This window comes from Tachysurus vachellii, chromosome 22, assembly GCF_030014155.1.
Source record: "Tachysurus vachellii isolate PV-2020 chromosome 22, HZAU_Pvac_v1, whole genome shotgun sequence".
NCBI classification, from domain to species: Eukaryota; Metazoa; Chordata; class Actinopteri; order Siluriformes; family Bagridae; genus Tachysurus; species Tachysurus vachellii.
This window is the reverse complement of record NC_083481.1, coordinates 8,051,446-8,079,439: the sequence shown is the minus strand read 5'-3', so window position 1 is coordinate 8,079,439 and position 27,994 is coordinate 8,051,446. Positions and strand designations below refer to the sequence as shown.

The 27,994-nt window shown below is 38.8% G+C and overlaps 1 protein-coding gene across 2 annotated transcripts; it reads right to left on the bottom strand.

Moving 5' to 3' along the window:
• Positions 1 to 7: 7 nt before the first annotated feature.
• Positions 8 to 24,513, bottom strand: ccdc71 (coiled-coil domain containing 71). 2 transcript variants are annotated; one of them, XM_060858438.1, is made up of 2 exons: positions 24,414 to 24,513; positions 8 to 3,010 (listed from the first exon to the last, which is right to left on the bottom strand). In XM_060858438.1, exon 2 carries the CDS (start codon positions 2,976 to 2,978, stop codon positions 1,932 to 1,934), a length of 1,047 nt encoding a protein of 348 aa, XP_060714421.1. In that variant the 5' UTR covers positions 2,979 to 3,010; positions 24,414 to 24,513; the 3' UTR covers positions 8 to 1,931. The 2 variants fall into 2 exon arrangements, with proteins under 2 accessions (XP_060714421.1, XP_060714422.1); XM_060858439.1 differs by lacking the exon at positions 24,414 to 24,513 and adding an exon at positions 7,833 to 7,855.
• Positions 24,514 to 27,994: the final 3,481 nt, after the last annotated feature.

Sequence of the window (27,994 nt, the reverse complement as noted above, 5' to 3'; positions counted from 1 at the left end):
ACACAGGTCATTTTTAAATACTTTAATTCACAACTTATTAACTAAAGATACAACACTGACATTTTACAGTTCAAGGTCACAGATTCAACTGAATGAATAAGATTAGTCAGTAATAAAAGATGAAGTTGTTCTGGATGTCTCAGCACTGATTTCTGTTGCAGACTTAAATAGCCTTAAAAAGGTGTTTTGTGGCTTCCGGCATAATGTCCTTCTCCCAACACAAAATTTTCCATTAACAAAGTCAAGAAAAAAGACTGAACGGTCTTTTGAAACGATTTAACTGTGTACACAGGTTAAGTTCTGTAAGAACTGCAGTATTTAAGAGTTTACAGTTAAATTCTGCAGAAAATCATGAACATTTGCTGACATATACACTGCAATAGTTTTGAAAAATACATCCATATCTAAGCTCAAGCTATGTAATATAGAGAATCATTAGAGGAAAAAAGATATGTATATACGACCTCAAAATGAGCAGTGTAGCCAGTATCTTTTGGTTAAAAACTTTGTTGCTTGGTTGGTGGGTTGTCACCATGACAATATGGAGGACACAAAGTTATAGTGAACAGAATCGCTTTTAAGCCCAAACATTTTGCTGACTGGAGGCTGAAGGAGATGCCAAGCTCAACTACCGTCATCAGCCATTAGACAAGACATGAAAACGGGAACCAGAAGAATGTACCTTAATATGGTTAAGGAAAGTTAAAAGCCATCAATGCCAGCAGTTTTAACATCTGTGGATGCTAGTGAATCATTGAAGCACCAAAATACCAGTGTTGTCTCATTTTAAAAATGGAGTGAAATCTACAGAATAAAATACTTGGTCACATAAAAAAAAAAAAAAAAAAAAAAAAAAGAAAAGAAAAAAAGTAAAGGCCATATTCTTTGCCTGTAATACAATTAAACTACAATAGTGCTCCTGGTCTATAAAATGGTACAAGGGGTAAGGATTTCTGATTAACTTGCACTGCCAACTCCTGACCAGGCCTGCACTATTTCCAGATCTCATAGATGAGAGTATACTATATACTCTCCCAATTCAACCTGCAGCAACACTTGGAACTTATGGTGTATGCAGACAAGGTGGAGGAGAACTGATCAGAGTCTCAGAGGAAACTTTGTCGCAGAGTTATGGTAATTAACTTAAGATTCAAATTAGCAGCAAGCTCTCACTAAATGTTATTCTTTCATTATTACAGGCAAGTTTCCAAAAAAGGTACAGCTTCAGTTCTATAAAGCAAGACCTTAGATTAGATTTTTCTCTGTGCTCCAAAGAGGGCTTGACAATTAGCTGTTTGAATTAAAACAGCTCTGTTAAAGCAGAAAGAATACCAACACAAAAAATATATAATAAATAATCATTTCCTATTTTTTGATAATGTTTGAAGAATGTTTGAAGCATGTCTGTAACTCTAGTATGAAATAAACATAATCCTTCCCCCATGTACCATTACAACTTAAACATTATACAGTCTGTGCCTACAGACTAATACAATGGACAATTAAAAACAGCCAAGGCATTTTAAAAACAATAGCAAACCGAAATCAACAAATTGTAAAAATGTCTCATCTCTCTAAAACAACCTTATATTGAGTCACACTATAAATCTGATTAATTTGTAAATTCTGTTGATCAGGAAGCCTATTAAAAAAAATGGGGGAAGAACATACGGCAACACTGCATAGTGAAACGATGTGGTTATTTCTTTTAGCTTAAGTTTATCAAATTCAAGGCAAAATTCCAATAAAAGAAACACTTACGTAACAGAAAATAAAACTAAATTCCCTCTTTGGATCACCAAAGTTGGTCATACATGTGAAATATGCATAATTAGAGACTGAAATAATCATGTTTTGATCCAAGGAACGTCCCAGTATAAGAAATTCTAATAGTATATGTGGATATAAAAGTCAGCTTTGATTTTTCAAGTCTATACAGAGTGTAGAAGTGGATGGATCTGTATCACAGGGGACAAATTGACTCGCAAGATTTTCTGAGCCTCTTTCCTCACCTCCTCATCAGTGACAGACTCGTCCACTTTGATGACTTTCCACTGAAGACTATTTCCACTCAGTTCAGACATGTCTTGGCCATTTGTGACAAGCGCTGGCTGAGACCAGCCTAAACCTTGGCAGTTCAGCCTCCTCATTGAATCACTGTCCTCACAGTTCAAACCATTTATCACACCAGATTTACCTGATATTATTTGGACCTTTTTACCCTCTTTTAGACTAATACCATTTTGACAAACAATTGGTGCAGAATCTCCAATGAGGGCATCATCCACTTTAAGTGGACAGGACAAAACTCTTTTATTGTCCAAAGCTACTACACTTGATGTTTGCGTGATGTTTTCTGAAGGAGAATGTGGTATCCCAGAGAGAGTTGGTGGGCAGTGAACACTGGAACTGATCGTGTTGTGCGAGTCCACACCAAAGTGGATTTGCAGCCTTGCAGTATGGCCACCAGTAACACCCTTTATGTTTGTTAATTTCAGGCACTGTTGCACAGAACTTGGAATCGGCACTGATGGTTTGGGTGAAACAGTCTGCTTGAGTGTATCTACTGAGAGATTGGTCAGAAGAATCTTGGGCTGGTTTTGTAAGATGGCCTTGGTGGTCGCACCAAAAACTGAGGAATTGGTATCCTTGTTCTTTATCAAAGTCTTCCGACCTCGTTTCTTACAAGGTTTTTGTACTCTCAGAGTCTTACTGCCAATCTCTGTTGTGAGTGGTTGTGTTGTGCAAGACCTGTATCCATATACATCTTTGCTTCTTAGCACCACTGGTTTACGTCCTTCATCTTTTAATGCCTGAAGAAAAGACACCATTTGCCTCTCGGTCTCTGAGAGGTCCTGGGAAATGGGATTGAAGACTTTCAGGGCCTCTTTGAGGGCAGTCTGACCAGCTGTAGCAAATCTGGACCAGGAGAGAACAGCCCTCTCCACATTTGGTTCTTCACAATTCATGGTACCCATCCAAAGATGGGATGCATAAAGGCTTCAGGTGTCTGTGAACATGAAATACACTGGGTTAGGTTAAGGCAGATCTAACAAATATAAATTGAAAGATATTCAAACAATAAAGGAACATGTGATGAATGTTGGGTCACATCACAGCTACCAGGCTGTGACATGAAAACTTTTTAGACACAATCAGCCACTCACACATGCCTCTAACGCAATACTGTAGGACAGACAAATACACGTCTGGAGATCTTATCATTGGAAAAACATTTACATAAAACTGCTCAATATTTTTTGTCTCTGTAAGAATTGAGTAGTCGAAAATGTTGCCTAACTTATACCAGACTAAGTGAATATCCTAATCAGGAGTATCACTTAACATCTAAATTGACATAGTTTAAGGTGAAGAAGGATGAATTCACCACTAATGAACTAAAACTGTTGACTGACCTGGTATGGAGCATGCAAACCAAGTTAACTGCATCTTCAGCTAAATGGATGAATTCACAAAGCAGGCACATCTAGCCAAACACATACATTATATTGCCAAACGTTTTGAGACACCCCTCCAAATCATTGAATTCCAGTGTTCTAATCACTTCCATGGCCAGAGGTGTATAAAATCAAGCACCAAGGAATGCAGATTCCTTCTACAAACATTTGTGAAAAAAATTTGTTGCTTTCCTCACTACTAAATATTCCACGGTCAACTATTAGTTGTATTATAACAAAGTGGAAGCAAATGAGAACAGCAACTCAGCCACAAAGTGACAGGCCACATAAAATCAAAGAGTGGGGTCAGTGCATGTTGAGGTGCACAGTGTGCAGAGGTCACCAACTTTCTGCAGAGTCAATAGCTACAGACCTCAAAACTTCATGTGGCCTTCAGATTAGCTCAAGAACAGTGCTTAGAGAGCTTCATGTCATGGGTTTCCATGGCTGAGCAGCTGGATCCAAGCCTTAAATCACAAATTGCAATGCAAATTATCGGATACAGTTGTGTAAGGCACACTGCCACTAGACTCTAGAGCAGTGGAGACATGTTCTTTGGAGTGACGAATCACGCTTGTATGTCTTGCACACCCAATGGACGAGTCTGGGTTTGGCTATTGCCAGGAGAATGTACTGGAAAGTGTGGTGGAAGGGGGATTATGGTGTGTGGTTGTTTTTCAGAGGTTGGGCTTGGCCCCTTAGTTCGAGTGAAAGGAACTCTTAATGCTTCAGCACACCAAAACATTTTGAATAATTTCATACTCCCAACTTTGTGGAACAATTTGTTCCAACATGACTGTGCACCAGGGCACTAAGCAATTTCCATGACCCGACCTCAACCCAACAGAACACCTTTGGGATATATTAGAGTGGAGACTGTGACCCATGCCTTCTTGTCCAAGATCAGTGCTTGACCTCACAAATGCGCTACTATAGGAATAGACAAAAATTCCCATAAACACACTTCAACTCTTCTGGGAATAATGTTTAAAAAAAAAAAAATCCAACAGAACATCCTTCAGTAAGCACCCAAATATAATCTTGCCACTAAAAAATATATAAAGTTTTTCATAAATTAAAAACACAGATCATTAGAAAATTAAACATCAAATAATCATGCCAAAGTTATCAACATAGCAACATATATACATAAAAAACTATTGGAGCACAACAGCTTCAGTGCCTGATGGGATAGATTCTACACCACATTATTTACCACATGCCACTCTGGCATCTTTATTGTCTTTCAATATGCTCAACTGTGAAATGATATATAATGCATACTAAACTAACAGAAAATATGACTGCTTTGCTCTGCATTTTATTTCTCTTGGCTTTACCAGTATTTAGAAATTTTGTGGAGTGTGGTTTGTACAATCTTTATATGATAGTCCAGGTACAAATTTAGGGTAACAAACACAAAGAAGCCCCTCAAAGACCCATCTATTTTCAGCAGCATAAACGTCCCTAACCAGCCAACATTCTAATTCCTTTAGCAATCACAGTACATTCAAGCTCTCTCAACTCCTCCTCTTTACACAAGGCTCTGTTCAAACAGGATTCTAATTTGCCAACTTTCATGTTACTCATTCTCAGTCAAAGCCATTGCACCTCAGACCTAACCAGAGCTAGTTGTTGATTTCTCCTTAAGAACATGAGCCACTTGAAATAGCTCATATACCTACTCAAAAGGAATAGCAACTCTACTCCCTCCAGAATCCCTAATACCCCTTTTCCACCGGAAAGAACCGGGTGCTGGTTCAGAGCTAGCACTGGTGCTGGTTCAAAGTTGGTTCCACTGGCGAACCTTCTAAGAACCGGTTTGCCTTTCCATCGGTTAGAGAGCCGAGTCTGACGTCACTGTATAGGGGTCACGTTACACAGCAACGTTAGCGCAGCAAACACAAACACAACAACAATGGTGGATGTTACTTTACTGCTAATTCTCATGGCTTTGCGAACCTACATTGGCATCCAAACACGGCAATCATGAAAATCCAATGTGTACGTGCAGCTCCATGTAATCTGTATAAACGGAGGTTGTAATTGAGAAAGTACATTATTTTATCATTAACACAGAAAAAAGTTAGCCTTTTCATGTAGCTACCTACTATCATATGTGCTGATAACTGATCATATTGCGGTAAAGTCAAAGTGTATTAAACATTAGTATACTTAAGGTACATTATCTAATGCGCTAACAGTAGCCCCGCCCACAGCTCCTGACAAGCGGTTCTTAAGTCTAGACCAGCAAAGTTTTGGTGCTACTTAAGAACCACTTTTCCTGGTTCAGAGCCGCAGAGTGCTTTGGCTGTCGAAAAAGAAAGAACTGGTTCTAAATTAGGCTCTGGCTCCGAACCAGCACTCAAACTGCCTTGGTGGAAAAGGGGCACAAGTGCCTCACATGATCAGAGACAGTATGAGCAACAACACACTGAGGAACCTCGTTTCTGTTACCTGTATTCATCACCACAGTTTGGAACCATAGGTGAGGTCAGAGACTTTTTAGTAGACTGAGTACCTTGTGCAAAAACCAAGCATCACCAGCGTTCACTAGCACCGACCAACTGTAACATTGCTTCCAATGACCAATATCATTTAAACATTTTCTGCTCACTTTTTCTATCACTTGTGAATAAAGTCCAAACGTATTTGGTTTTAAATGATGTGCGTGTTAAGTACCATTTGCTGCTATGTAGTTTTATAATACCATGCACTGGCCCTTGAATAGAGGACATGTCCACTTGGTTAAAAGGTTTCTCACACTAATCCATCCATCATACCAATATCAACAACCCCTGAACATGTTTGGCAGAGCTTGTAGATGGCCTTGAGTGGGCTTTGGCCTCTGAACTGTTTGCCAGAAAAAACCTGGGAAGGCCCAAAGCCATAGTTCAATGGCCTCATGTGCAAGCTTTCACCTTTGCTGCAGCCCTTCTTACTATACTCTAAATCTCTGTAGGGTTTCCCGCAGCACTTTGCAGTTCCGGCAGCCCGCCTAAGATGGGAAACCCTACCACCTTAACTAGGTCGTCCAAAAAAAAAAAATTCCGCTGCACAAAAGGCCGTCAAGTGCATCTTGGAGAATAGCGCGGACACGCTTCACACCGCGAGCAGGCACGCGCGCCACACGGCCAAAATGAGAGAAAGACGTGGTCCATCACTGTCTGGATGATAACTAGCCAGTTGATAAAACGCGTGTCCGTGAGAACTGTAAGTGGACTTATGTTTTGGGTTTATTTAAGCCTGTTATTTTATTAGTCTATAGTTCTTGCAAACTTAAATGAAGTTAGCTGGTGATTTTGTTGTTTGAGTTCTTCACCTGTTAGCTAGGTTGCACGTGCCTGTTTTTAATAATTGTTAAACGTAGTACAGAGTCTGTGGTCTATCTCACAATGAAGCCCCACCCCACCCCCGCCCAACCCTACCGCCCAACCCTACTGCCTTACCTAACAAATTTTCTGCGGGAAACCCTGTTCTGGATTGTCTCCTTCAACATTACTGCTTTCCTCACCACTAGCACATCTTAGGATTGCAGTCATGACAAGCACCACCAACCTTTTGGCCACAGCATCTTGCACATGCCTCTATGATTAAAGACTAGAATATAATCAATTAAGTACTAGTCCTCAACTTTACTTGGTACAAGGGAGATGTTTTCTAACCAAAAGTAAATCTCACTGGCATCATAAGCAAAAAATCCCCGCCATGTTGCGGTCAGTTTACAGCGTGGGACTGCTCATTACCCCAAGTATAACCCCAAGTCTATTGATACAGTTAGAACTGACAGTCAAGTCTATACAGTTATAACCCAAAGTGATCTGGTACCACAAACAGTTACAATTGACCTTGTGTAATGAGTTTGTTAATGACAAGTATTGACACATTGCAATGACAAGTTTCCTGCACAAAGGTTTAATAACATCTCCCTAACTTGGGTTTGCATCTATTTCTCCAAAGCATGGCCCTCTAAGTACAGTCAATCCTAACATTAGCATTAAATTCTAACAGTAGCATACTGTAAGAGTAGGGGGTTCCCTCCTAAGCAACTGCTCCACCTTATCGAAGAAGGTTGATTACTCTGCAATAGTGCATATACAAGATTTCTTTCCTGAGATACAAAACAGGCCCTCAGCCTGATCTGGAGAATATGCACTTGCGGTAGACACCCAGTGAAAATTCAATGTCAAGACGGCTTAAATAGAAGAGAAAATAGAATAATGCCAGGCAAACTAACATGGGATTTGCAAGCTTGCAAATAAAGTCATATTTTGGGAAATATCAGGAAACTCATAACTGTGTTAAAAAAAAGTTGAACTGCAAATTTAATTACATTTTCCAACATACTTGCTAAGGATCTGTGGAGAAGCTTACCTGGGAAAACATCACTAGGTGCTGTTTTTATTGCCATTTAACCCTTCTGCAGACCTCGTCTGCATTCCTGTGCAAATTAGGAGCGCTGAGTCAAGTTGACCTTGTCTGTTTTGACTGCTTATAAAAAATGAATATGATAGCCTTTTTTTTCACCTTTTTTGTCTAACTTGTTTACAACATATTAACACATATTTTGCAAAAAAAATTGTGATATTTGGTATAATAAACCTCATTAATATACAAAAATGCCTCATTTTCTAGTAAAAAAAAAAACAAAACAGAAAATTTGAATTATTTTCACTATAGAGGCACAAAAGTTAATGCACAATTACAGGCTGGTATATTTCAAAGCCAGGAGATTGTTTTGAAACCATTTTGACCATTTTTAATGTCAGTAAATAATAAAACCTGTTTTTTCCAGGTGAAATTGACTTGAATGCTTATAAATCAAAAATTATACAATTATCACCATTCTGTGTGATCAGCTTACATTTGTGAACATTTTACACTTATGTCTATTTTTCCCCACCAGATGCCATCTGATCACCCAAAAACGGGCTACACACACACCACTCAAAAACATGGCATAATTTCTTGTGAATAAAACTTCCTTTACACCTCTAACGCTTTTTATTATATTTAATTTATAAACAATAAACCTCATGAAATTATGCCATGTTTTTGAGTAAAATAAGCAGAAATTATTAAATATTATTTTGGATAACCACTGGCTGGTGTATGTCAAACATCCCAGGTCAAAGCTGACTGATGCAACTAAATTCATAAATAAGAGAGAGGAAACAAATATGATTTGAATATGAAAACACAACGCGTGCGTGTGTGTGTGTGTGTGTGTGTGTGTGTGTAAAGCTTGTTGGTAGAAGAAGAAGAGAAGAGAAGATATTGTCCCCACCTGGACAAATGCATATAACAAGTGTGAAATATTTACAAATGATTGTTTTTGTTTTTTGGAGGCCCAATGAATTGCAATGCCTGATGTTTGTGTGTGCGCGTGTGTGCGAGTGTGTGTGTGTGTGTAAAGCTTGTTGGTAGATCAGATTTTGCCCCCAGCTGGGCAAATGCATATAACAAGTGTGAAATATTTACAAATAAGTAGCTTTTGTTTTTTCTGGAGGCCTAATGAATTGCTATGCCCAGTGCTTGTGTGTGTGTGTGTGTGTGTGTGTGTGTGTGTGTGTGTGTGTGTGTGTAGCATCATTTCTGTAGATCATATTTTGCCCTCTGCTAGGCAAAGGTATATCAAAAGTGAGAAATATTTACAAACGTGTAGCTTTTTTTTTTCTGGAGGCCTAGTGAAATGCAATGCCCAATTTGTGTGTGTGTGTGCACGCGTGTGTGTATGTGCAATGTTCACATATGTGTAGCTTTTGTTTTGTCTGGAGGCCAACTGAAATGCAATGCCTAATGCTTTAAACAGTGTTTGACTGTGTGTGTGTGTGTGTATGTGTGTGTGTATGTGTGTATCATCATTTCGGTAGATCATATTTTGCCCTCTGCTAGGCAAAACATATCAAACGTGTGAAATATTTACAAAATGTGTGGCTTTTTTTTCTGGAGGCCTAATGAAATGCAATGCCCAATTTGTGTGTGTGTGTGTGTGTGTGGTGTGTGAGTGTGTGTTAGTGGACATTTTATGTGTGCAGTTTCTGTATCTATGTTCATTGCGCTGAAAACGTGTGACCTATTGCCCCACTAAATGTGGCCGAGTCAAATTGACTCGGGATGACTTGAGGAGAAAAGTATTTATTTTACGAGCACATAGTTCAATGAAAATAGACAAAATTAATTTTACTTGCAAAGTTCATTATTTGGAACAATCCTGGTAAATTTCAGGCAAATATGTGAAAGGAAACCAAAGTTATGACACATTAAACTTTCCAGATGAGTCAAATAGACCCCAGGTCTGCAGAAGGGTTAATATTCTGTGTTGTACCTGTTGAGGTGAGATCTGTTAGTGGGGAGACAATAATGCAGAACAAACATTACCTGAGGTTAAGATTACCAGCAGAGCAAAGACGTTAGGAGGTTATGAAGGTAACACCTACCAAAAAGATGAAAAAAAAACTATGCTTGTTCAGAGTTTTTATGGAGTAAAGTTTCTGTCTCACCATACTTGTTCTCAAACAAATCTGTAAAAGCTAACAATCCTCCTTGCCAGCTAAGCCATGCAGAGACCATTCAATCAAAGTGAATTTACAGTTCAGTAAAAGTTCAGACTTTGAAGTTACAAGAAAGCTGTCCTCCAAATTTCAATACGGACTTCTATAATGTCTACTACTTTTTTTTATTCAACACATCACTACCAACAGGAAAATACCCAAACCAAGAATACTTTTTTATTAGCATTTATTATTCATATTTCCAATAAAGGTTTTATTGGCCTTATGTTGACCATCTCATTGTGAGTCAACCCCTCAGGCCTCTGTTCATTCAGACCATCATAGGGTGGGCCACAATGAGCACCCCTCTTAACTCCAAAAGGGTCACATGGACTATGGCCACAAAGGGCTATTGCTAAACAGGGGCTGCTTAGACAGAAACGCCGTATCTCTGGTTGAGCCATCTGATCCAAACATTCTCATTGCCTAATAGATATTAAGTTTTTGCTCTAACTCTAGGTTCCCATTCCCTTTTGGACAGAGATGCATCTGAAAAGTAGGAAGTCATTTTAATCTAAATAAAAGTTCAGTTCTATATAAAAGCAGGAAGGGCTGGTTTTTAAAGATGTACCATTACACTGTTAGAATGAATACCATTCCAGGAGGTCTACAGTGATGAGTACCATCACCATGCAGGATCTACAAGGTTAACGTTGCTCTTCCAAGGGGCAGGAGTGCAATGTTCATTTGTGAATACCATTCAAAGTTGTCCTAAGATGTGTTAGTAACTCCGTCTATGACACTGTATCATGATATGCAGGTGATTCACACTAACCTTAGAGGTGAAGTATAGTTTGTTAAAAAAATAAATAAACCAAGAATAAAATGACATCAGAACCTTAGCTGTGTATCTCCTATGCAAAGCCCTCTTCTGGTAACCTCACAGATATTCAGTATGGACACTGACTCCGTTCCAAATCCTTGCTTTTGTTTTGGTAAATACAATCTTTTTATTTGGACATGTGCTTCAGGTCACTGTCATACATAAAGGTAAAACTCCTCATCTTAACATGGTTTAGATAAACATTGGTTACACTGGACCAAAAACACATTATTCCACAAGATTTTGAAAGATTATTTGCAAACTTTAGACCAACTAAAGGATGCTTGTTGTTGATGTTGAAAAGGCTTCCAACTTGCCACCCTACCCTGTAGCTATTAAGATATTAAGACAACCTGACTAGTTTTTCCTAGACTTCTTGTCAATTTTAGAGGGATCCACTGTTAGAACGCCATTGCCATATTAACTTGTTGAAGATCATCTTTAGTCATCCATGGTATATCCAAAGCCTTGGAAAGTTTTTTTTGAAAGATCATATCCTAATTTTTTCAACAATTCTGTACCCACTTTGTAAGCCCTTATGCCCCTTATCCACCGAGGCAGTTTGAGTGCTGGTTCGGAGCCAGAGCCTAATTTAGAACCAGTTCTTTCTTTTTCGACAGCCAAAGCACCGACTCTGAACCAGGAAAAGTGGTTCTTAAGTAGCACCAAAACGTTGCTGGTCTAGACTTAAAAAACGCTTTCATCAGGGGCTGGGGGTGGGGCTACTGTTAGCGCATTTGATAATGTACCTTAAGTATGCTAATGTTTAAGGCCATACTTAAAAATATTCTTGTTTGCTGTGACCCAACTGACCCTGTCAATTTAGTGACAATTTAATCGACCGTTTTTTTTTTTTTTTACTGTTACTGCAAACCAAAATATTTTTAAGGATGGCCTAATACACTTTTACTTTACAGCAATATGATCAATTATCACCACACATGATAGTAGGTAGCTACATGCTAAGGCTACCTTTTTTCTGTGTTAATGATAAAATAATGTTATCTACTTTCTCGATTACAACCTCAGTTTATACAAATTACATGGAGCTGCACGTACACGTTGGATTCGCCGAGTTTGGATGCCAATGTTGGTTCACAAAGCCATGAGCATTAACAGTAAAGCAACATCCGCCATTGTTGATGTTGTGTTTGCCGCTGCTGTGTTAACGTTGCTGTGTAACATGACACGTATACAGTGACTTCAGACTCGGCTCTGTGACGGCTCTCTAGCCGATGGAAAGGCAAACCGGTTCTTAGAAGGATCGCCAGTGGAACCAACTTTGAACCAGCACCAGTGTTCGCTCTGAATCAGCACCCGGTTCCTTCCGGTGGAAAAGGGGTATTAGTACCCATGGATTGTCCTGCTGGACAAGATAATGTAAGGAAGATCCCGATTGTACTGTATTTAGGGTTTATCAGTAACAATTTATGACAAGTGTATACTAATTAGTATTTAACAAGAGTTTGTATGTGATTGGTTAATTCTGCCACATTTTCAATTATAAAATTGCTTGCACTCTTATAGCTGTGTATTGAAGTGAAACACTATCTAATATAGTGTTGGAGGATTCATGCCTACCTACTGTATGTGTGGCCAATATTTACTTTTCACATTCCAAGAGCAGAGAGAGAAGGTTGAATTTGCAGAGCAATAGAACAGCTGTATATAAAATACTGCAATCCATACAACATAATTGGAGCCTTATAAGAGTTTAAAAGAGGACAATTTGTTGGTGGCCTGTCTCACTTTTGCATCTGACCAGGACAGCAAGTCTTTGTGGCTCATCGACAGCCACGGTATCCAAGGAAACCTTGCCATACCACAATGAAGGATGAACCACATTGTGGGAAATTTTCCTGTAAAATAATATGAAGTAGAGAGAAAAAAAGAATGAAGTAGGGAAAAGGTGAAGAAGAAAAGCATACAACATGGGAAAGTTGAACATTATATGATAAGCGGGCCATTAGGCTCATGGAGGCCTTGAAAGATCATAAGCACAGGACATTAATGAAAAGCAAACAAGAACATAGGCACAGGTCATTAATATAGAAAAGCAGTCACCAGCACACGCATACTAAGAATACAGGACTCCTACACACGTGCCCAATGTTGAGCATGGAGAAGTGGGAATGGGCCCATATGTTGAAGATAATGGAAAATTTAGACAGCAAGGTACAGACATAGTAAAACATTGACTGTTTAGAGATAATGGAAAGTTCTTGAAGGTCAGCAGAACAAGTATGTGAGCCAAATTCTGATTGGAAGGAATAAGAGGGAGTGGAAAAAGGGGTGGATATCTGAACTGTATATAAGACCACTGTAGCCAGCAGTATTTCGGTGCAAGTAGTGTCTACTGGACAAACTTGCACCCCTGGTACCAGCGGGTTGTTTGCTGTCTATATGACTGCTCTACGACTACCTCAACTGAATCCAGTCTTTGTGATTTTGGCTGAAAATGTTTTCTTTGAACTTCAACTTAGAATTATTGTTTAATCTTATAGTCCGACTGCAGGAGCTAGCCTGGGTCAATGTAGGCGAGTTATTGAACTGTCGACACAATAGGAAGCTGTCTGAAAAGGATATCTAGGTACTAACACAGATTGCATTAAAATACATAAAACAGCTGCCCAACTCATTACAGAAATAAATGTATACATTGTCTCTCCTATTTTCAGCAAAACTGTCCATCAGGAGCTCTTCATGGTCAATAATAATCAGGCTGCTATAGCCAAACCTTTGGTCAATATTACTAAGCCAAATGGCAGTTTCAATGGTGTCAGCAGAGGAAATCTTGGGCTGTGGAAAATGTGAAACATGTATTACTCTCTGATTAATCCACCTTCAGTATCCTTCCCACATCTGGGAGAGTTACAGTGTGGAGAACCCTCAAAGAAGCCTCAAATTCTTGTATGCCCAGAGCGAAGCACTGGTATGGATCAGTGATGGTTTGGGCTGCAATATCTTGGAATTCTATGGGCCCACTACTTGTGCTACATGGGTGTGTCAATGCCAAGGAGTACTGACTCATTCAAGGAGAACCATGTGCACCCAGTGGTTCAAGCATTATATCCAGAAAGTGTTGCTATGTAACAGAATGATAATGCACCAATACACACAACAAGACAGGTCACAGAGTGGTTTGATGAACATGAAGCTAAGTGAAGCTAAACATACGTGGGCTGCACAGTCACCAGAAAATGATTGAGCCACATTGTGGTGTTTTGGAGAAACAAGCCAGGAAACGTTTTCCTCCACCAGCATCATGTAACTGGTCAATGACTTCAAGAGCAATGTCTCAAAATCCGGCTGCCAGTATATTCATACTATGTAAGATGGCACGCTTAACAATATGCACATTGTAAAAATAAAAAAAGGGGTTTAGATTTAGGTGCTGTACTCAGAGATGTGTTTAACTTTTTGTGCAAACTGCGATGAGCTTAGAGCACTTCACATGCATTTACCATGCTATGTATCCACTGATCTTTAGGCACTCCAGTTTGGTAGAGGTGTGTATGTAGTTGCATATAGGGGTGTGCCATATCATACCGTCCATGATAACACCAGTGTAATTTTTTACATAATAAAAAAAGTGTCAGCTCGCAATATCAATGATATAGTGACGGCTGCGACGCGATGACGTACGGCGCATTTACGTTCCCTTGCAACAACACCTAAAAGCAAGAGCAGCATGTCAGCCTCCACTGACAAAGATTTAGTATCGAAAAGTTGAGCTATTTCAGTATGGAGTATGGAGGTGGTTTGGTTACATCAGACCTCAAACAAAGCACAAATTTTTGCAAAAAATGCAAGAAAACGATTACCGCTAAAGGTGGAAACACAATGAACTTGTTTCACCACTTGAAGCAAAAACACACCGTCGAGTACAACCAGGCTATTTAGGTACGCGAGAAGGAGATACTAGCAGCTGGTGATGTGTGGCCCAAAAGTAAACAAATGACTCAACCGAGCATTGCTGGAGCGCTCTCTTGTAGCACTCAATATGACAGGAAGTGTAAACGGTGGATGGAAATTACGGATGTGGCTACATATTGTTTGGCCAAGGATGTTGCTAATCCCAGCGGTGGAACAGGAGGGATTTTAAGCAACTGGTTAAAAAACTCAACCCAAGGTATAACATCCCAGGTAGAAAATATTTTTCAAAAGACATCCCTGCCTGTGATGTATGAAGTATGCCGCTACGCTATCGTCAATGTTTTTTTTTTTTTTTTTTGCCTCAACCAAGGATGCAGCAACTGAGAAGACAGCAGTGTCTGAGATTGAGAAAATCATAGCTGAATTACACAGCTACTTGAACTACCCACCAGCAGACAGTAGGAATGATCCCCTTATGTGGTGGAAGACACAAGAAGCATGAGGTTCTCGGATCAGCTGTTTAGCCAAGAAATACTTATGCATCCCTTCCACCTGTGCTGCCTCCAAGAGGCTATTCAGCATTGGCGGGAATATAGTAACTTGTTAAAGATCAGTTCTTAAGCCAAGGTCAGTGAATATGCTGGTGTTCTTGACAAAGAATCTAAAGCTCTGACTGTGATGTGTCTGCCACATGGATGGCTGGTTAACTCTTAAAGTGTTTACTTAGTTCCAGCACTGGCATTCTAACCTGGCTTCCATTTTCTGTTTGCACAAAGAATTAGAGGCAATGCAACGATTTCAGCACTGATAATCTACCGTTACTTACGTTTTGACTGCATTTTTATTTTATTTTTATAGGCAGTTAGTGTTTTACATTTTGAAGGTTTGTTTGGATTGCTGCTGTTTGTTTACATTTGTACTTAATTTTTTTATTATTTATATCTGGTTTTTGTATTGTTCAAAATACATCTATTGTAAACAAAAAACAATTTAAACAAAGTGTAAGCAGTAAAATGTTTCTTTATCACATCCTCTAGTCCGTTTACAGTCCATTCAAAATTTTACACACAATAGCAAGCTACAGAAGTTGATGCAAATATCATTTCATAAAAATAACTGTTTGACCAATAATTGTACACAGGTCACTCTGAAAGTTCTAGAACAGCAAGAGCAATTAACTTGTTACTATACAATGAAAATATTTGGCGTTTGAGATGAGAAGATATGTGATGATGGATCAGAACCTCAATTTCCTGACCATTTTCTCCAATTTAACATCACCCACATGATCAGCAACAAGGTGAGACTGGACTTCCTCACAGACAGACCCTAGGTAGTGAGAGTGGGACACATTAAATTCAATAAAACCCTTAACACCCGCAAGGAGCCCCACAAGGTTGAGTCCTCAGACCCCTGTTCGACACTCTCTACACACATAACTGTGTATCCCATCACAGCTTACCATACAGTGCTTATGGGCCACATCAACAACTATGGGGCTGAATACCTTGATGAGGTGGTACATCTTAATGTGGTATAGAAAAGGCAAAACCCAGGACCGCAAAGCCCTGCAGAAAGTGGCGTGCCTAGCCAAGTGCCTCTCCAAGTCTTTTCTTACCTTTCTGCATGACAGCAACAACAGATGAGGCATTATCAGAACAACTAAAATCACCAAAGACTCCACCTACCCAGGTAACTGTCCATTTATACAGTTGCAATCTGGCAACCACTTCCATAATCTGATGGCTAAAGCTGAGGAGATGCAACTAATCTCATGAGAAGATATCTCAGGAGGAGCTTCTGTAGGAGAAAACCGACTCCAACCTACATTGGCCCAGGCTAGCTCCTGCAATCTGACTATAAGTCATAACAACAGTTCTAAGTACAAATTCAAAGAAGAAATGATCGGCCAAACTCACGAAGACTGGATTCAGTTGAGGTAGGTTTACTGACAGTCGTATAGACAGCAATCAACCAGCTGGTACCAGGGATACAAGTTGTCCAGTAGACGAGACTTGCACCGAAGCACTGCTGATTACAGTAAGCTTATATACAGTTCTGACAAGCCCCCCTTTTTGCCATACCCCCTTCGTTATCCAATCATAATACCGCTCACGTACACAGTTTCGCCCGCTTAGGAAATTACCGTTATTTCCAAATTGGAATGTTTTGCCCGTACATTGGGTCAATATTTTGCCCACGCATTAGGCCATCTAAATTCCCATTATTTTCCAACCGAGGGTCCCATCCCCATAGTCCTTGGGCCTACGTCATCAGGCCATGGAGCTTGTACTGTAAGTTGGTTTTAGTGCATGTGCTTTTAGACTTATTCTCTTTTCTGGGGTCTTCTTCAACACGACTCAACAGAACACACTTGTTCATGGGTATGTATGGATTTTCTTGTACTCCAGCATTTTCTCTTCTATATGACTCAAACCTGTTCTTCTACTGTTCAGTTTCTTTGGATATGGTGTGCAGTAGTCATTGGTTTACTTATTAACCCAGTGGCCAGAGTATTGTATATGCTTGCTGAGGCTCTATTTGTAGTGTGTTCTAGCTTCAATCTCCGCATGGGTAGCACACCTTTTGGATTAAACTGACCTTTCTACACCGTCACCTACTGCTGATCTTCTCACTGAGGTCATTACTCATTATATCCAGGATATGGAGAGTCGTGGTCGACCCAGCGACACATCTGCTGTTAAGGGGGTCGATGTCTCAACACAGACTGCTACAGTTGTTACCAAGTCTACTCAGACTCCTTCAGCCTCATCCACACGCACTCAGGCTACTCAAGCTCCATGGCGTGTTAACAAAAAGACTCAATATCCTCCTCGCTATGCTGTCAAACCATTTTATATTAAGAGGTGACTCTTTATGATTTTGCATCTCCCTATTAAAACCCTTCTGCTCAGTTTTGGGCCTTAATATTGTGTGCGCACGTGTCCTTTCTGCCTCTGTGTGTGTGTGTTGGTTTCTGTGTATTCTTAGCCTATAGGGGTGGTTAATCATTTTCTACTTTTGATGGCCTACGCCTAGGACCTGCTAGCTTCTAATGGCCTGTGCACAGTATAACATTTGACTCTTGATGTATGCTTCTTCTCCCCATCTTACCTTTCCCCTAGTCCGTGGTGTATTTTTGCATTATTTTATTAAAAAATTCCCACACTTCTTCACTCAGGTCATCAGACTCCTCAATACAGACGATGTCCAATGTCCAACATACAGATTTCTCAGGCCATTTCTTCCATAAAGACTCTTCTACTCCACTGACATTACTACACGTTACTACATGTAATGCCACTACACATTTGGTACATGACTTTCTGCTCAATGCTGTTTACATACTGTACCGTTACAACATAACATAACCTCACGTCACATACTAGTGTTACTATATGCATCACATAATTGCACATCAGTTAATTTTTGCTATATTATTCTTATTTCAACTTATTATTTCTATTTATTCTTGGTTTTATTTTGGTTAACAAAATGAAGACCAAAGAGCTATGGGGAAAAAAGCAAGCAATACTGATGTGGAGAAGAGAGAGAAAATCTATCAGAGCTGGTGCAGAAACATTGTGAAAACCAACACAACAATCTGGAAGGTCCTGAAAAAAAAAGAAAGAGAAAAAAAAAAGAATAAAAGGTTCTAACAACTACATATTAAACATAGACAAATAAAACCACAGCAGTTAACAAAAACATTGTGAAGGCTATTAAGAAAAATCAACAGTCAGTGTCATCACCAAAAACCTCTGCAGGGTAACCAAAGGTACCACAACCCAACAGCTGAAAAAGACTTTGAAGGCAGAACTATAGAGACCAAACCACTACATGCAAACTGGTCATCATCAGTAAGAATATGAAGGTCAAACTGGAAAAAAAATGTTCCAGAAACACAATTTATCAAAAGGTGTGGAAAAGAAAGAAAGGATTTGCTCATGATCCAAAACATTATGATCGAGTGTAATAGGCTCACTAATGAATGATGAAGTTAGCAGCATCATGAATAAAGGAATTTAATGAAACATACTGTCTGCTAATTTACAAAAAGAAATGCATCCAATTTAACCAAAGAACTTTGTCATGTAGGAAACAAATGATAAAAACAAAAACAATAGTTGAAAGGTGCTCTAGTACAAGCCAGAAACAGCATCAGATAAGAAGAATGCAACAGTTTGTTGATGTTAGTGGGTCCCAAGATTGATGCAGTTTTTACAAGCAAATGGAAATGCAATCAAATATTAAGTGTTATTTTACTTCAATACTTATCTTTCCTAGCCTAAAATTGGGTAGGTTGATGCAAAAGATTTTATGTTCATACTGTATCTCTCAATTTACATTGAAAACAATGAAGTATGGTGGTGGCAGCATCATTCTTTGGGAGTGGTTTTCATTCTCAGTACCTGGGCTTAAGGTCAAAATTGAAAGAAGCATACGCAGACAATTTAAAAAACTGTCTGCAAATCAGTTTATTTTTAAGAGATTTGAATATTTCTAAAAGGCACTGTTTATACTTAGCATTAGCACCTCTGAGGGCATGTCATAGCAAGCTAGCTATGTTTTGTTAAAATGTGCAAATGTGCATTTGGGCTGCTAATAGCTTTATATATTTTTTTCATTCAGAGACAAATAAACAACATAAGGAGCTACTGTTCCTTCAAAAACTCAAGCCTATTAAATGCTAATTTGATATAATGGTCAGCAAGTTATCCTCCATAGGCAAATCTTCAAGACAGAGTACTTAGCACATTTAGTTCTTTGTTATAAGCAATTTTTTTGTCTCATTAACTTAAAAAAAGCAGGCTGATTGGGGTCTGTATTGGTTAAATTCACCCTTAATTGAGACATAACTCCGTCAGACTTGCTTCCTGGTTGCAGAAACTTTGTGCTAGGCTACAATAGGGTTGGGAACCAAGAACCGGTTCTTATTCAGAACTGGTTCTGTTTTTTAACAGGAACCGGAACCGCGCGGAATTTTTAAGTTTTGGCTCCAAACGTGGTTCCGATGCGATGACGGGCAAAGCGCTGGGAGCTTTCACTTTAAATAGCCATGTCTTACCTCATGAATATTCATTGTTTACACTGTTTACAGTCACGCAACCAAATTAACGCAGCTTACCACAGAAATCAGTCACTCGCGCTGCTGTGCTGAGGTACGCTTTGTGTTAAACATGTCTAAAAAACGTCTAAAGTGTGGATTCATTTCCAAAGCTACAACAATGAAGCAAATCTACCCCGTCTGAGAGGGTTTTCTCCACAGCTGGAGATACAATAAGCCAGGAAAGGTCTCATCTTCTCCCAGAGAAAGCAGACATGTTAATGTTTCTTCAGAAAAATTGCTAACTGTTTTGCCAAGTTGTAATTCTGGATGTTAAATATGATGTTGGATTTATTTCAATTTAAATTGATATGAATTGAAATGCTCTGTTTAAAATATTTAAAGAGTGATTAATAAACACAAATGGAATTGTTTCAGTATTGTGCATTATTTTTCACATTTATTTTATTATGGAATCGGAATCAGAACCAGGAATCGTAAGGCAGAACTGGAACCGGAATCGGAACCGGAAAATTTCTTTTGATACCCAACCCTAGATTACAATGATTTCTAAGAACAATGCCTGAATTTATTTTCTCAAAAGTCTTAGAGTGGTTCCATCAGAATGGGAAATGTGTTCACATTTGTTTTACAACATAGTATCCAAACACCTTTTTGGACACCTTTCCAAGCCAATTTAGGAAGGATAATTGGTTGCTGAGGAGCGCCATCTTTGCACCTCAAATTTCATCTTGGCTAAGCAGCTAGCTATTACTTCGGTACATTTGCTTTTAACAAGCTCAGCTTGCTAGTCAGCCATCATCATCTAAAATCTACTTCAAGAAACTAGCAAGATAACAATGGTTAACCAGGTTCCGATCATACTAAAGAGTTGCCTGTAACAAACACATTAGAGTTCTGGTTCTTAAGTATTTGGACAGTGACCATCTCACTGTCAGTTGTTACCTCTGTATACCACCACAAATTGTTAACAGAGCAATCAAGGTGTTCCTGAAGTGTAGGTTTTCAGCTTTAACTCAACGGGTTCAATAAAAATATTGTATTAACCATATAGACATTAAGGCCAATTTTTTTACCTAGCGTATTTTCCGCACTATAAAGCGCACCGAATTATAAGGCACAGTCTCAGTTACGGGGTCTATTTCTGTACTTAACCCATACATAAGGCGCACCGTATTATAAGGCGCATGCTAAAACATACGGTCTACAAAAAAGGTAACAGAAGCAAAACAGTGAGTTTAGTTGAACTTTATTCTACTATTTAACAATACACACACATTATTTTTTAATCAATCTTCTCCCACAAATCCATCAAAGTCCTCATCTACTGTGTCTTCTTAACTTGGTGCAGTTCATTTTCTTGCTTCCTCCAATTCCGAACCATAGATTCATTGATGTCGAAATCTTTCGCAGCTGCTCTATTCCCATTTACAACCTCGTAACTGATAGCCTGTAGTTTGAATTGTGCCTCGTAAGCATGTCTCTTCACTGGTGCCATTTTCAGTTTTAGTCAAACAAATGTTGTCTTCTTCTGATTTTTACTGGTGGATGGCAAACCAACTTAAGGTGCATTTAACGCCACATACTGGACTGGAGTGTGGAGCGCATAATGGTTAGGTAGAAACAAATGTTGTTTTGCAACATACCGGTAGTATACCTACCGGAGGCGTGGCGGAGGTAAGCGTATGTACTGTACGCATTATGTAATGTTCTCCAATTGGTTTATCGCTGTCAGCGTACGTAGTGTATGTATTATGTACCTGTGTCAGCAGGAAATGGTCCGACAGTCAATCAAGCGGAGCGCTTACCAAAGTCGCACAACAACATTTTTTTACAGATTTTTGGAACTCAGTGCACACTTAAGGCGCACCGGATTATTAGGCGCACGGCCAATTTTTGAGAAAATTTAAGGCTCTTAGGTACACCTTATAGTGCGGAAAATACAGTAGTCCCTCCAATTACCAGGCTCCAAAGGGGCAGCTTCATCAGAAAGATCAACAATGTCATACATTCTTAAAAAAAAAAAAAAGAATTGCACTGAGAAGCTCAGCTACACCTTATACCCTGGAGGACTATGGACCACAACCAAAATGGATATTCAGAGAATGTTTCCTTGTTCAAGATAAAACCCCTTCACAATATCTAGCCATGTCAAGAACGTTCTTGAGGAGGCAGACATATTGTCAATGTCTACACTCGAGACACCTTCATGAATGTAAATACAGAGCATTACCTTAAAGCCAAACCACAGGTAACACTCAGAAACAGAAAGGCCAGATAAGACATTGCTTTATCTTTATTTATATAAAAAAAACCCTGCCCATGATTCTTTGGACAGAATAAAACAACATTAACTTGTACCAGAATGATGGGAAGAGAAGAGTGAAGAATGAAAGAAAAGGCATCCAAAACATACCACATTATTTGCAAAACATAGCAGAGGCAGTGTAATGGCATGGGCAACAACTGCCAATAGAAATGGGTTACTGGTGGTGTTTATTGATGATTTGGCTGCTAATAGAAGTATCAGGATGAATTCTGAATTGTATAGAGCTATTTAATCTGCTCACATGCTACCAAATGCTGCACAACTGATAGGACAGTGTTTCGCAGTTACACAAATGGATACTGACCCAAAACATAGGTAAGAGAGTTCTTTAGGTAAGAGAAATTGAAAATGTTTTTCCCTTACTGAAAACGAAACAAGTCAAAAAGACCCACAAACAAGCTGCAAATGAAGGTGATTTCAGTAAAAACGTGGCAAAGTATCTATGGGAGAAAATCCAGCTTTTGGTGATATCCAGGCTTCAAGCAGACATTGACAGCAAATGATTTGTCATTAATACTACTTTGTCCAATTACCTTTGAGCCTGTGAAAAAGGACAGATTAGTTATGAATGGCTATAAATGACTTATTTAATATTATCGTGCAACCTCTTGAATTAAAGTGTACAATGGCAAAAATAAGGTAACTGTGCCGCTGTTCAAATATTTAAGGATCTTATTGTAACTAGTTAACTTTGTTCAGCATATAATTTAGTTTATTGCCTCTGTTTGGGCAGAACCTTGGTATTCAGTACCTCAACGTATTTAATGTTAGAATCATAAACCATTAAGGCTTGAATACCCCCCAAAATAAAGTTAAGTGTCAACAGACTTGTCTGTCTACGTCTTCTTTGCGTCTTACCAAAGAAAAAACTTTCGTTGAAACGTATTCGTCCAGTCAGGACACCACGCCACAATTATCTTCTAAAATGACACTCTTTTAAAGCGTTAGTTCAATCAAAAACAACTCCTAGCCTTTTAGCGTTAACCGTTTATAAGCGGACAACATTTTAAATTGTTCCTAAATAAAACTCTTCATAGATTCAAGCCAGCTAAAATAACGTCAGGTTACCTGGCTACTCAAGTCAGTTCTTTGTTTACAAACACCAAAGGGGTTTTTCCTCAATTCAATTCAATTATTTGTATAGCGCTTTTTACAATTGACATTGTCTCAAAACAGCTTTACAGAACATAAACATAGAACAAAAGGTTAATATAAAGAATAATATAAAGATTAATAGAATTTTTTCCTGTGTATTCTTCCACCACATTAAAATAAAAGCCTAAACATAAGCGGTTGAAACATATATCAATCGATAATAAATCACAAAGTGTAATAAACGGCTGCGGCGCAAGCGGAATAAATCACAACCATCTGTTTCAGGCCAATCAGTGGCCACATCATACCAACCCGAGGCGGATTATTTTTCTATAACAGCACACCCAAACATAGTTTTTTTTTGGGGGTTGATTTGTACTTTTACAAAATAAGGAATAGTTTAACTGAGTAAATCTGAAAATATAGGTATTATAAAAAGACAATTCTAGGGGTGGACAGAGGGGCAGCAAAAAAGCGTCAAAACTACTTAACGCACCTTTAACTAATTTTTACCTAGACACTCTTTAATTCCTTTTGCACTGTGATCAACGTGTGAACGTTTCCCATGAAAATTGGGGAATGAAAATTGCTCTATTAATATTTACAACATCATTACAATAGAACTGACTTGGACTTGTATTGAGAACAGTTTAAAGAAGATGCATGCGTTCAATAACATAACATATAATACAACACACAATACGTTACAATATCACATCGTATCTCGTATCAAATATCAGAGGTAAGTTTTTTGGTCATATTTTCTAGGTTTTATACATCTTGTCTGGTTATAATTTCAGACAAAAGCTTGCGACAGAACACAATGCTATAGAGGATCAGGGGAAAGAGCACCACATTCGCTTTAAAACAGACGTCTAGACCTTTTTACTTGACGTACTGACTAATCTCTGCCCAACTCGTATAACAAAACACCAATTACTAATTCGGTTTGTCGTCAGTAAACTTGGGAAAACTAGCTAAAAGTGGCTAATTTTATGTGACGAGCTAACGACAAGAAAAGCCCAATCTTTGTTGATCTTAAGCTAAGATATACGGCCAGATCTGTACTGATGAGTAAACCAAGCTGTTGGTTTTTTTTTGTTGTTTATTTTATTTTTTTTTACATATGCTGGCGTCGTTTCCAAACGACATGTCGTGTATAAAAATCCGAGTAAAACCGGTGTTTAAAAAGTAACCGAAGAGCTTTTACCTTCACAGAGCCAAAGATGCATCAAATTGTAGTCAACGAAGGTTTTCAGACATGAAACAAAAATGGCTTCTTCGTTCCACCGATGGGGCGGAGACTATTGAGAAGTGGGCGGGTCTATGAAATGACGCAGGAAAGTCGGTTAGAATAGCTAGCTAGCTAAACAGGCATTTTTATTTTATAAACATGTGAGGTCAGCATTTTCTCATCATGGGTGGTTATAATATTCAGATCCTTGGGAAAGTTTAAAGAAGCAGGATATTAGGATTAGTGTCGTACACATTTTTTTATTAATGTTGTCATATTGTTTAAAACACTGTTGAATATGTTTTACTTAGAAATCGACGCTATGTGCGACATGTACGTGTAGTGTAAATAACAAAAATAAACATGACATGACATGCGGTTAAAGGAGTATAATTACAGTCGGCTGGCACGGTGTGGTCTGACAAGTTTTCCTACAAAAGCACACGTCGATTTCTCTGTTATGTCTGGCCTGTAAATTATTGACATTATTTGATCAATATAGTCACGTATATAGGAAACTGGATAAATGAAAGCCGAGTTTGACCGAGCTGGGTTTTGCTGCTGGAAAGAATTCGTTGTGTTTGGGATGTGGGAGCTCAGTGGTTAAGGTGTTGGACTACTGATCGGAAGGTCATGAGTTTGAATCCCAGGTCCACCAAGCTGCCATTACTGGGCCCTTGAGCAAGGCCCTTAACCCTCAGTTGTATAAATTGAAATAAATTGTAAGTCACTCAGGAAAAGGGTGTCTGCTAAATGACAGAAATGTAAATGTGTTTGTGCTACATGCCAATAGATAGATTGGCTATGCTAAATTACTCCTAGGTATGAATTGATATGAGTGTATGTCTGCACAGCACCCTGTGAAGGACTGGAGTTCTGTCAAGGGTGTAGTCTTGCCCCACAACAAGTATCCACAATGCCCCAGACCAGGTTCCAGTGGTTATTAAAAATGAATGAATGAATGAATAAATTATGCAGTGGAATGCTTGGTGCAGTACACTACTGAATAGAGTCTTTCTTGCTGGACAGTAGTGACCAACCTCTGTGCTATTGTGGCAGAATTGGCACAGATTGCCACAATCCAAAACGGAAAGCCAGCTAGCAACAAAGAAGGGACCAATATTAATATATACACATGATTTGGTAATGGGATGTTCATAGGTCACCTGTCCACATACTTTTGGTCAAATAATGCATACTATATGTATTTTTTCTTTGATCTTTTTAGAGTAAAAACAGATAAAATATACAGCAACACAGGAGTTTTGTATTACACATTACATTTATTGTACTATAGTCATGTGAAATTATTTTATTGTTCATTACCATAAAAAATAACCTTGGGGTAAACAACATGCAACACATTTAAGTATGTATTCCCTTAGTTATATATAAAAGTAAAGTAATCCAAGATTCAGAAACCAGGCGCTAAAAAATATGTACACCTTTCCTAATTAGTCATATGCAAAAGTTTAGGAACCCCTGACAATTTCCATGATTTTCATTTATAAATATTTGGGTGTTTTGATCAGCAATTTCATTTTGATCTATCAAATAACTGAAGTACACAGTAATATTTCAGTAGTGAAATGAGGTTTATTGGATTAACAAAAAATGCATCAAAACAAAATTAGATAGGTGCATAAATTTGGGCACCCCAACGGAAAAAATCACATCAATATTTAGTAGAGCCTCCTTTAGCAGAAATAACAGCAGTGTCTGGATTCTGGATAAATGTATTTTGGACCATTCCTCCTTACAAAACATCTCCAGTTCAGTTAGGTTTCATGGTTGCCGAGCATGGACAGCCCGCTTCAAATCAGCCCACGGATGTTCAATGATATTCAGGTCTGGGGACTGGGATGGGCATTCCAGAACATTGTACTTGTTCCTCTGCATAAATGCCCACTAGATTTTGAGCAGTGTTTTGGGTCGTTGTCTTGTTGAAATATCCAGCCCCGGCGTAACTTCAACTTTGTGACTGATTCCTCAACAATATTCTCAAGAATCTGCAGATATTGAGTGGAATCCATGTGACCCTCAACTTTAACCAGATTCCCAGTACCGGCACTGGCCACACAGCCCCACAGCATGATGGAACCTCCACCAAATTTTACTGTGGGTAACAAGTGTTTTTCTTAGAATGCTGTGTTCTTTTGCCACCATGCATAACGCCCCTTTTTATGACCAAATAACTCAATCTTTGTTTCATCACTACACAACACCTTATTCCAAAATTAAGCTGGCTTGTCCAAATGTTCGTTTCCATTCCTCAAGCAACTCCGTTTGTGGCGTGTGTGCAGAAAAGGCTTCTTTCGCATCACTCTCCCGTACAGCTTCACCTTGTGTATTGTTGAACAATGCACAGTGACACCATCTGCAGCAAGTTGATGGTGTAGGTCTTTGGAGGTGGTCTGTGGGCTGTTTTTGACCGTTCTTACCATCCTTTGCCTTTGCCTCTCCAATATTTTACATGGCCTGCCACTTTTGGCCTTAACAAGAACTGTGTCTGTGGTCTTTTTCCTCACTATGTTCCTCACAGTGGACACTGACAGCTTATATCTCTGCGATAACTTTTTATAGCCTTCCCCTAAAGCATAATGTTGAACACACTTTGTTTTCAGGTCATTTGAGAGTTGTTTTGAGGCCTTCATGTTGCCACACTACAGAGGAGAGTCAAAGAGAACAACAACTTGCAATTGGCCACCTTATATACCATTTCTCATGATTGGATGCACCTGTCTGTGAAGTTCAAGGCTTAATGAGCGCACCGAACCAAATGTGTGTTCCAATTAATCAGTGCTAAGTAGTTACAGGGTATTCAAATCAACAAAATGGCAAGGGTGCCCAAATTTATGCATAAATTGCATATGTCTAATATTCAATTCAATTCAATTCAAGTTTATTTGTATAGCGCTTTTTACAATAGACATTGTTTCACAGCAGCTTTACAGAACATAAACATAGAACAGAAGGTAAACATAAGGAGTAATATAAAGAATTAACAAATTTAAAAAAATTCAAGATTATTATTAGATATCTATAGTTCGCAATGTGTTTGTATTTATCCCCAATGAGCAAGTCTGAGGTGACTCAGGCGGCAGTGGCAAGGAAAAACTCCCTTAAATTGATAAAGGAAGAAACCTTGAGAGGAACCAGACTCAGAGGGGAACCCATCCTCATATGGGTGACACTGGAAGGCGTGATTATAAATATACAGTCAAACAAATGTATTGGTGTAAGGATCACATGGAGTTCAGATCTCCTCTTTAGTATCACAGAGACCAACTGGAGCTGGTAGATCTGTAGATGTCTCAGGATTCTCACAGTCGGCCTCATCTCAGTGGAGGTCCAACATCTTCATCGCACGGAAGACGATCGGAACTGGTACAATGTCTGGGTGTCGCGGGATGGGTAGAAAGAGAGAAGCAGTGGAGAGGGATTAACATATCTGCTGTTCATAAAAAATGTGCAAGTCTGATGTAATAGTGCACAATATTATGGGATTTACAGTATTATGTGTATGCCTGACTAAAGAGATGAGTTTTTAATCTACA

Coding starts and splice junctions, on each gene's coding strand:
- ccdc71 (XM_060858438.1), bottom strand. CDS start 2,978: ATGGGTACCATGAATTGTGAAGAACCAAATGTGGAGAGGGCTGTTCTC.